General features: G+C 39.0%; 1 protein-coding gene across 9 annotated transcripts in view; it reads left to right on the top strand.

Moving 5' to 3' along the window:
- The window catches only part of LOC102680787 (teneurin-m), a 605,289-nt gene extending 595,129 nt beyond the window's left edge, over positions 1-10,160 (top strand). For 7 of the 9 annotated variants that reach the window (XM_031508000.1, XM_006610619.2, XM_031507996.1 and 4 more), the window contains 6 exons: positions 1,098-1,124; positions 2,791-3,007; positions 3,607-4,442; positions 4,535-6,840; positions 6,974-7,727; positions 8,012-10,160. In XM_031508000.1, coding sequence (XP_031363860.1) covers positions 1,098-1,124; positions 2,791-3,007; positions 3,607-4,442; positions 4,535-6,840; positions 6,974-7,727; positions 8,012-9,500 — 5,629 coding nt within the window. In that variant the 3' untranslated portion in view covers positions 9,501-10,160. The remainder of the gene's footprint in view (positions 1-1,097; positions 1,125-2,790; positions 3,008-3,606; positions 4,443-4,534; positions 6,841-6,973; positions 7,728-8,011) is intronic. The other 2 variants (XM_006610621.2, XM_006610620.2) reach the window with 1 other exon arrangement.
- Positions 10,161-10,539: the final 379 nt, after the last annotated feature.

The following is a 10,539-nucleotide window of genomic DNA, read 5'->3' as shown; positions in this document are numbered from 1 at the left end:
TTTTTTTTTTTTTTTTTTTAATGCAAAGTTGAAATCGTTTTTTTTTTTTTTTTTCCTCCAAACTCTTCGTATGTCGATGTACGCAATGTTTGACAAATACGCGGTATACGTCTGAAAAGAAATGCATGTCTTGCGGGACGACTAAAGATTATTAAGGAACGTAAGAGCGAAGTTTATATATAAATCAGATTTGTTTTCGCGATCTATCAATCACGCGACCAGCCCTGGAACGGTTGGTGATTATTTAAAATATGAAACGAAATCCTGGATCCTTGTAATCTTTAGCCAACAAGGCAAGACACATGCATCTTGCTCTTTATTTTTTTTTTTTTTTAATATATATATATATTACATATTATATATACGTAATTATTCTCGTCCGTGTTTATACACACGTTTATATTATATCATACAAGAAACACGAAGACGTATACATAGATATGATATATTCTCTGCGTTGTTGTGACCCGTGTGAAATCACATCCCAAAAGTTTTATACATATGTTTGTACGTACGTGTGCGCGAGCGTGTGCCCTGCACTGAAATTCCCGCCCCCCTCTCAATCTTTCTCTCTTCACTATATCATCTCACTCATCATTCTATTATCTCTTCTCTTCGTCTTTTCTCTCGCTATTCTCTCGATCATCATCGAACCGATCGATCGTACACGTATGATCGACGATCTCTCTCTTTCTCTCCATTTATATACTCTCTTCCTCTCACACGTGTCCGTCCGAGTGGAGCTTGCGTGAATGTGTGACTCCATGTTCAAGCCTCGAGCTTTACGCCTTCGATCAAAGAGGGGATAATTATCGACACGATTCCTAAGAATTTCTATCTAAATTTCTCTCGAAGATTTTTTACAATCCTTCTTTTAACAATCTTCCATAATCTTTCGATCGATCTATCTCACACGTCCTATTTTCATCCTTCTAATAATATAATCCCGAATTAATCGAATTTATATATATATATATATACTGATCTGTCTCCTTCTCAAACTTACTTTCTTCTCTTCTATCTCTCTTCCATCTAATTTTTGCCTTTAATCACACCATTTTTAACTCGGCTCTGTTTTATCCGTGCTGCCCGTTCAGTATGTTCTGGAATCACTTCAACACAAGGTAAGAAAGCCATTTCGTCGATCAAGAGAAAAAAGAGTATAAAAAAAAAAAAAAAAAAAAAAAAAAAAAAAAAAAGAGGAAAAAAAAAAAAAGGAAAAAAAAAAAAAAAAAAAAAAAAAAGTAAAAGAAAGAGGAAAAAAGAAAAGAGTGAAAAAAAGAAAGTAAAGAGAAAAAAAAAAAAAAGAAAGAAAGAAAGAAAGAAACCGAGTTGCGAGTTTTTGTAGAGTATAAGCGGTTGAATATCTGCTGATATGCTGTTTGACGATATTTTCGTGCATTTGGTATCGTGTGTAATACATAACTACGTAATATATATATACTATTCCTGCATCCGAATGAGGTCGCACGCGCGCTTTCAATTCAATTTCGAGTTACGAGTATTTTCACGATTTGCCGACAATTTAATCGACAATACAATCGACAACAACTGTCGACAAACGAAAAGAAGAATCTCTTTTTCTCGAATGTGTTGCGACGTGGCGTGCGATTGATCACAGAAAATTAAGAAAAAAAAAAAAAAAAAAAAAAGGAAAGAAAAAAAAAAAAAAGAAAGCTCACAACACCAACCCTCTTGTCTCCTTCTCATCAGTGTTCGAATCTCTTTCTCGTTGCATGGTTTGGTTACCTTATTATTCCTACGTTGTCTTTCGTGCCTTTTAAGTTAAGCTTCTGACTTTGTGTTATTCGTGTTATATGTGTATGTATATATATGTATTTACTGTCAACCCGACCTCGACCGATGCTTCTTCAGTGCCAATGAGGGCAACCATGCATCGTGGTGTCGCTTTTTCTCACAAGTTAATTTCTCTCAAAAATATATATATATATTTTTTTTTATCTGAAAAGATGAAAACGAAGGTGAAAGATAAAAATATTTTTCTACCTTTTTATCCTGGAAAAGAATAAAAATTTATTTCAGTATTGCTGTATACGGGATAGAAATTATTGGAATTTTATACAGCTTTATTTTCCTCGAGACGGTAGTTGCTCAATTTTTAATGTAAATTAAATTTTTCAATGGTAAAATAAATTTTAGCATATGAATTTGTCTTGAAATCTAATATACAAAAGAATTTGTTAGAACAAAATTCAGAATTTGATAAATAAAATAAGAATATTAGAGTTGAATTTTGAAACAATACTGTGATTATTATGTAAGAATAAAAGAGGGAAAAAAAATAAACAATAAACATTTCCAGATTATTAACCACCTCTTTAGCACTGAAGAGCAACGTTGACAGAAGACAGAAATCGCGTTGACTGAATTATCCCGCGTATTCGAGTTTGTTTCTAATATATAATTACCACGCACGGAATACCAATTACAAGAACGAAGAAGTACGGTAGAAGCACGAATAGAGCGACGTTTATCATAAAAAAAAACTTATAAAAATATTTGTCGTTCTAAAGTTGACTACAATTTCTTGTGTGCATTAAAGAAATAACAGTACATCTTCGTTCCCAGAAATAATTACTTAAGAACACTGCAAGACGAAATACGAACGAAGTATACACAGTAATACCATCGTAGATTGAAATTAGATTAGACAGTAACAGTTGCTTTGTTGTTAGTGTGCCACGGTGCACAGTGGAAAAAAGTAATCACGTTAGTTGACACGACCGACCTGACAGCCATTGGATCGTTAACGTTATTGTTTCCTGACAGCCGATCGGCCGTTGTCCGTGGTCGCGTTGTCACGCATCTTGGCACCGGTCTGATGGGAGTGCGAGTCAGTACCAGCACACCCCTGGAAGGCTTCACCCTGACGAGAGACGACGGCTGGTTCGATCTCCTAGTGAACGGTGGTGGTGCGGTCACTCTCCAGTTCGGCAGGTCGCCCTTTAAGCCGCAGAGCCACATAGTTTTCGTCCCATGGAACGAGGTACGAGAACGTGTTCCATGATTAATTTAATTATGGGAGATATGCAAACCAAATGGAAAAGAAGAAGGATGATCAAAGTATTTCTCTTCTCTTGTTTAGATATTTTCCTTGCTTCGATGAATAATACTTTGATTGATACCTAGAACAGAATAATATTTATTTAAATATATAATATTATTAGATATTAATTTTGCCAAAAGAATTTTTGCATTTCTAATAATTGCTAAAAATAAAAATCTGTTAATTGTTTTAAATGTGTAAATCTTTCTTCATTTATGAGTAATATGGAAATAAATTTATAAATAAATTTGTACTTGTATAATATTGCACCTGTATTCGTGCAACGACTAAATGATTTATACGCACGCGATTTATATACATTCGAGATAAAGATTATTTCCAAGCTTAGAATTATTTCTTAACTACTAAGAATAACTACTAATTTACATATAAATACTTTGATGTCCTTCGTCTGCTATATTTGACATAAGTGAATCGACCATGACATTAAACGAAACTTGTAAAACAAGAATTTATATATTCTTGGAAAGAATAATGTTCGACGAAGGATCTAACATAAATATTATCTTTCCTCAAAGGTTGTGATTATCGACAAAATCGTGATGAGCACCGCTGAAGAAAAGCAACCTAACCACGTTCCACACGCTTGCGCGGCTCATGATTACGATCTGATGAAGCCAGTGGTTCTGGCGACGTGGAAGCACGGTTTCCAGGGTGCCTGTCCCGACAAGAGCGCCATTTTGGCCGAGTCCCAAGTCATACAAGAAAGCCTGCAAATACCTGGCACAGGATTGAATCTTGTTTACCACAGCTCCAGAGCAGCCGGCTATCTATCCACGATACAATTGCAATTGACACCGGAAGTCATACCGCCTACTCTAAATCTAATCCATTTGAGAATTACAATCGAGGGTATCCTATTCGAGAAAACGTTCGAGGCGGATCCAGTGATAAAATTCACTTACGCGTGGAATCGATTGAACGTCTATAGGCAACGCGTTTACGGTGTCACCACGGCTATGGTGAAAGTTGGATACGAGTACAACGACTGCAAAGACATCATCTGGGACGTGCAGACGACGAAACTTAGCGGTCACGATATGTCCATTTCCGAAGTTGGCGGATGGAATTTGGATATTCACCATAGATATAATTTCCATGAAGGTATATTGCAAAAAGGAGACGGTTCGAATATCTATCTGAAACAGAAACCCAGGGTTATTCTGACGACTATGGGAGATGGACACCAGAGGCCATTGGACTGTTACGATTGCGACGGGCAAGCTTCCAAACAACGACTTCTTGCTCCCGTTGCTCTCGCTACTGCTCCTGATGGTTCCATTTTTGTCGGTGATTTTAATCTCGTGAGAAAGATCCTCGTCGATGGAACTGTTAGGACTGTTGTCAGACTCAAGTAAGCTTCCTGTTGAACATATTTTCATGAAATTTTGCATACTTCAATAATCCAAATATTGTTTTATTTTATCAAATATTTTTTCCTTTCAGCGCAACAAGAGTCTCTTACCGCTATCACATAGCTCTCAGTCCATTGGACGGTTCCCTCTACATTTCTGACCCGGAATCCCATCAAATTATCCGAGTCCGCGATACCAACGATTACTCTGACCCTGATCACAACTGGGAAACGGTAGTTGGATCCGGAGAACGCTGTCTTCCTGGTGATGAAGCCCATTGCGGAGACGGTGCTCTCGCTAGAGATGCCAAACTGGCCTATCCCAAAGGAGTAGCTGTATCCGCCGACAATGTACTGTATTTCGCAGACGGAACTAACATCAGAATGGTCGACAGAGATGGTATCATCACCACCGTGATCGGCAATCACATGCACAAATCGCATTGGAAACCCATCCCTTGCGAGGGTACCTTGAACGTGGAAGAAGTTCATCTTCGTTGGCCTACGGAATTAGCGATCAATCCTCTGGACAACTCGTTGCATATGATCGATGATCACATGGTACTTCAACTGGCTCCAGACGGACGTGTCAAAGTTGTTGCTGGACGCCCATTACACTGTGCATCGCCATCTTCCTCGTTCGACACGGAACTCGCGACACATGCAACACTGGTGATGCCTCAGAGTATCGCGTTCGGCCCATCTGGAAATCTGTATATCGCTGAAAGTGACTCTCAAAGAATTAATCGTGTGAGAGTGATCGGTACAGATGGCAAGATCTCGCCATACGCAGGGGCAGAATCGAAGTGCAATTGCTTGGAACGTGGTTGCGATTGTTTCGAAGCTGATCACTATCTCGCATCTACCTCCAAATTCAACACGATATCCGCAGTAGCTGTATCCCCTGACGGTGTTGTACATATTGGTGACCAAGCGAACTACAGGATACGATCCGTAATGGCGAGCATCCCAGACGCCAGTGGTGCAAGGGAATATGAAATTTACTCACCGGATACCCAAGAGATTTACGTATTCAACAGATTCGGCCAACACGTGGCTACTAAAAACATTCTCACCGGTGAAGCTGTTTATCAGTTCACGTACAATGTCAATACCAGCAATGGAAAACTCAGTACTGTCACAGATGCAGCTGGTAATAAAGTGTTCTTGTTAAGAGATTACAGTAGTCAAGTGAATTCCATCGAGAACACCAAAGGACAGAAGTGCAGGCTTAGGATGTCCAGGATGAAAATGTTGCACGAGTTAAGCACTCCGGATAATTATAACGTCACGTTCGATTACCATGGACCGACTGGTTTGCTGAAAACCAAATTGGATAGTACAGGCAGGAGTTACGTTTATAATTATGATGAATTTGGCAGACTTACTACTGCTGTAACGCCAACAGGAAAGGTGATCAGTTTGACCTTTGATCTGAGTTTGAAAGGTGCAGTAGTGAAGGTTGGACAGAATAATAGAAAACCCATCTCGATGCTGATCAAGGGATCTTCCGTTGTGACGAAAATTGGAGAAGCTGAACAGAGAACAACTGTGCTTCCTGATGGTTCCGTGGGTCAGGTCACGCCATGGGCTCACACGGTTAGCACCGATACCTTACCATATTCCGTGTTGGCCGAAATCGAGCCGCTATTGGGCGAGAGTTATCCAGTACCTGCTAAACAGAAAACGGAAATCGCTGGAGATTTGGCGAATAGATTCGAATGGCGATACTTCCTGCGGAAACTTCAAGGTAACAAGAATAGAGGTAATTCGAAGTCCGTGGCTCAAGTTGGCAGAAAGCTTCGTGTCAATGGAGATGTTCTACTATCTCTCGAGTACGATAGGGAGACTAATAGCGTGGCCGTGTTCATGGAGGATATAGAGTTTCTAAATGTCACTTATGATAAAACGGCAAGACCGGTTAAATGGGGACCGAGAAATGGTATCTTCTCAGGTGTAGAACTCGAATACGATCGGTTTAGTAGATTAACTAGTTGGACTTGGGGTGACATCAGCGAAACCTATGGTTTCGATAGGGCTGGAAGATTGTACGAAATCAAATATAGCGATGGCACATCGATGGTGTATGCATTCAAGGATATGTTCAGTAGTCTTCCGCTGAAAGTAACCACGCCAAGAGGAAGCGATTATTTATTGCAATACGATGAAGCTGGGGCATTGCAATCGTTAACTACTCCAAGAGGTCATATTCACGCCTTCTCGTTACAAACCTCTTTAGGATTCTACAAATATCAATATTACTCACCAATGAACAGGCATCCGTATGAAATTTTGTACAACGATGATGGACAGATTTTAGCGAAGGTGTATCCTCATCAAAGTGGCAAGGTTGCTTATGTTTATGATCATACTGGAAAACTGGAGACCACTCTTGCTGGTAAGTGATGTCAATTATCTAAAATAATTTGTATATTTTTTTTTTTATAATTTTTATATATAAAATATATAGATAGTGTAGAAAATTTATAGAATTTCATTAAATTTATTAAATATTAAATATATTTGTACAGGATTATCTTCGATACACTACACCTATCAAGAAACCACAAGTCTAGTCCACAGCATCGATATCAATGAACCAAATTTCGAAATGCGTATTGAATATAAATATCATGCAGGAATTGTCAAAGATGAGAAGATTAAATTCGGTAGTAAGAGTGGTTTGGATAACGCGCGTTATCGCTACCAATACGATGGTAACGCTCGAATATCGGGTATCGAGGTTGATATCAATGGGAAACAGCTTCCTCAATTACGGTTAAAATACAATCAAAACCTTGGAATATTAGAAGGCGTAGGAGATCTCAGAATATACAGAAATCTGTTCAACAGATCTGTAATGCAAGATAGTAGCAAACAATTCTTCACTGTCACTGATTACGACGAACATGGCCGAGTTAAGGCAGTTTTAATGAACATTCGATCGTTGGACGTGTTCCGTATGGAACTTGAATATGATAACAGAAATCGTATAAAGATGAGAAAACTCTCTATTGGAAAAGATGCCATGGAAAAGAAGGAATGGACCAAGATGGAGAAGATAACGTACAATGCTGATGGACATGTATTGGAAGTAGCAGATACGGAAAATAATTGGCAATACGCGTATGATGAAAATGGTAACGTGATAGGTGTCACGGAACATAATGAAAAAATCGCATTGGGATATGATAGTGGGGATCGTGTTGTTCAATATGGCGACGTCGAATTTAATTCTTACGATGGACGGGGCTTCGTCGTTATTCGAGGAGAGCACAAATACAGGTTTGTTTAAAAATTATTTTTAAGCGAGCATAATTATCTTTCAATACGTTTCGTGTTCAAAAGAAAGAGTAATTCATGAAAAAAATATTATATACGAATATGTTGAAAATTTCATTTTTACTAACATATAAATTGTCGTCATATTATTGATTATTATAACATAAAATTCATTTATTCTATTTTCAAAATATGGAATAATAATATAGTATAGTATATAATTATTATTATTATCTTTAAAATAATCAATAATTATTATATTTTTGTATTATTGTTTTTTTGTACAGATACAACTCACGTGGCCAGTTGATTCATGCATCAGAGCACAAGAAATTCCAGATATGGTATTTCTATGATGATCGTGGTCGATTAGTAGCTTGGAATGATGATCGCGAAAATATTACGCAATTTTTCTACGCGAACCCGAAGACGCCGGATCTGATCACACACATTCACTTCCCAAAATCCTCGAAAACATTCCGATTCCTCTACGATTCCCGCAATTTCCTCATGACAGTAGAAACGTCTGAACAAAGGTTCTACGTGGCAACTGATCAAAATGGCTCCCCTTTGGCGCTGTTCGACACTAATGGAAATTTGATCAAGGAAATGAGACGTACACCATTTGGAAAGATAATCAAAGATACCAATCCAGATTTCTATCTTCCTATCGATTTCCACGGTGGTCTTCTCGATCCGAATACAAAATTAGTCTACTTAAATAAAAGACTATACGATCCGACCGTTGGACAATGGATGACACCTGCGTGGGAACAAATGGCAAACGAGCTCACCACTCCAACGGACATTTTCATCTATCGTTTCCGTAACAACGATCCCATCAATTTTAAACAAAACGTCGAGTACATGACCGATTTAAGTAGCTGGTTGAAACTTTATGGCTACGATATTTCCGCGATGTTAGGTTCCGAATACATGAAACAAATGGTGTACCAACCTAGTGCTATGGTTACGTCGCCACAATTGACGCCAGACTTTGGTGTTATGTCAGGTTTACAGTGCATCGTCAATCGTGTACACGAAAAATTTTCCGATTTAGGATTCGTCCCCAAACCCTTACTCAAATTAGAACCAAAGACGAGAAACCTTCTTCCTCGCGTAGCCCATCGTCGTGCTGTATTTGGAGAAGGCATACTGGTGTCTCGTGTCGGTGGACGAGCACTCGTTAGTGTAGTAGATGGAGTGAATAGTGTCGTCCAGGATGTAGTGACATCTGTGTTCAACAACTCGTATTTCCTGCCGTTGCATTTTAGCGTCCATGACCAGGATGTGTTCTACTTTGTAAAGGATAACGCGTTGAAGATTCGTGACGATATGGAAGAACTTCGTCGTCTAGGTGGGATGTTTAACGTTTCTACTCATGAAACCACAGAACATGGCTCTGGTACTTGGAAAGAATTGAGGTTACACAATCCGGACGCCGCTGTCGTGATTAAGTACGGAGCGGATCCTGAACAAGAAAGGCATAGAATATTAAAACACGCTCACAAAAGAGCAGTGGAAAGAGCCTGGGAAATTGAGAAGCAGCTCGTAATGGCTGGTTTCCAAGGTAGAGGTGATTGGTCGAAAGAAGAAAAGGATGAACTGATTAGTCGAGGTACGGTAAGCGGTTACGAAGGTGTCGATATTCACAGTGTACACAGATATCCACAATTAGCCGATGATCCTGGTAACGTAGCGTTCACCAGAGATACAAAAAGAAAACGACGGAAGAGTGGGAACAGGCGTAATAGGATTCACAGGCATGACTCGTGATTCGAGGATGTGACGCGGGATCGTAACGCTATTTGGGACTTGATTCATGCACCTACGTGAATCCGCGAACAAACATACCGAAAGAACAATGAAGAGAGACAAGACTAACGTTCGTTCCATCGAGCCGATTATAAAAAGAAAAAAAGGAAAGGTTCATCGAGATAGCGATATATACGTGCCGTCTAACCTCTTTTCTCCCCGATCGTTCTCTCTGTTCTCTTACCGCACTCGTGATCAAGATGGTGGACAAGAATGAAAATAATAGAAATGTATTCTTTCGATCAACGGCTTGAGAATCATATGGTGATGCTGTCCGTTTTTTTATTTTGTGTGTAGCAAATCCTGCTCGGTGTGCCATAATAGCGTTGCTTGTGATTCAATCGTGTTCATAATTTTTTTTTTGTCGACAGCACGATCGAAGATGTTTGTTCGGCGACAGTATATATATGTATATACGTTTGTGGAAAAATCGTGGTTCGCGAAGAAGATTGAGCTAGTCACGAGAAAAAAAAGATAAAGAAAAAGCTTGTTATGTGGTGATTAGTTTATATTCATAATCAAAGAAAATGATACTTATTCGCAATTGACGTGTTAAGACATTGAAGTAAGTGCATGAACGTTTAAGGTGCCGTCCGTGAATAATGAAATTTGAGATAAAAAAGAAAGGACATACGAAATAAAAGGAAGAAAATAGAAGGCGAGTGCGTGAAAGAGAGAGGAGAGAAGATACTCCTGTTCTTTCAGAGTGATCGATCGATCCGGAGCTTGGTGTATTCATGCAACAGGGTCTAATGAGACGTGCACGTAGGCACGAACGGGACGCTTCGATCCCGACGTATCCGGGGCGTTTTCGTTCTTATAGAAAGGGATTATATTTATGCAGATATTATGATACTTTCGCGATATCGCCTATAAATTGTCGCGGAACATGCGAACGAACGAAACAAGATGATAAATGCAAAAGAAACAAAAAAAAGAGATACGTCGACACAAATATACAGCAAATATTTTTAACATGACGCAAGTGGTGTGCTAGTGC

Source organism: Apis dorsata, unplaced genomic scaffold (assembly GCF_000469605.1).
Source record: "Apis dorsata unplaced genomic scaffold, Apis dorsata 1.3 scaffold_74, whole genome shotgun sequence".
Lineage (NCBI taxonomy): Eukaryota > Metazoa > Arthropoda > Insecta > Hymenoptera > Apidae > Apis > Apis dorsata.
This window is presented reverse-complemented; position numbering and strand designations above follow the sequence as displayed.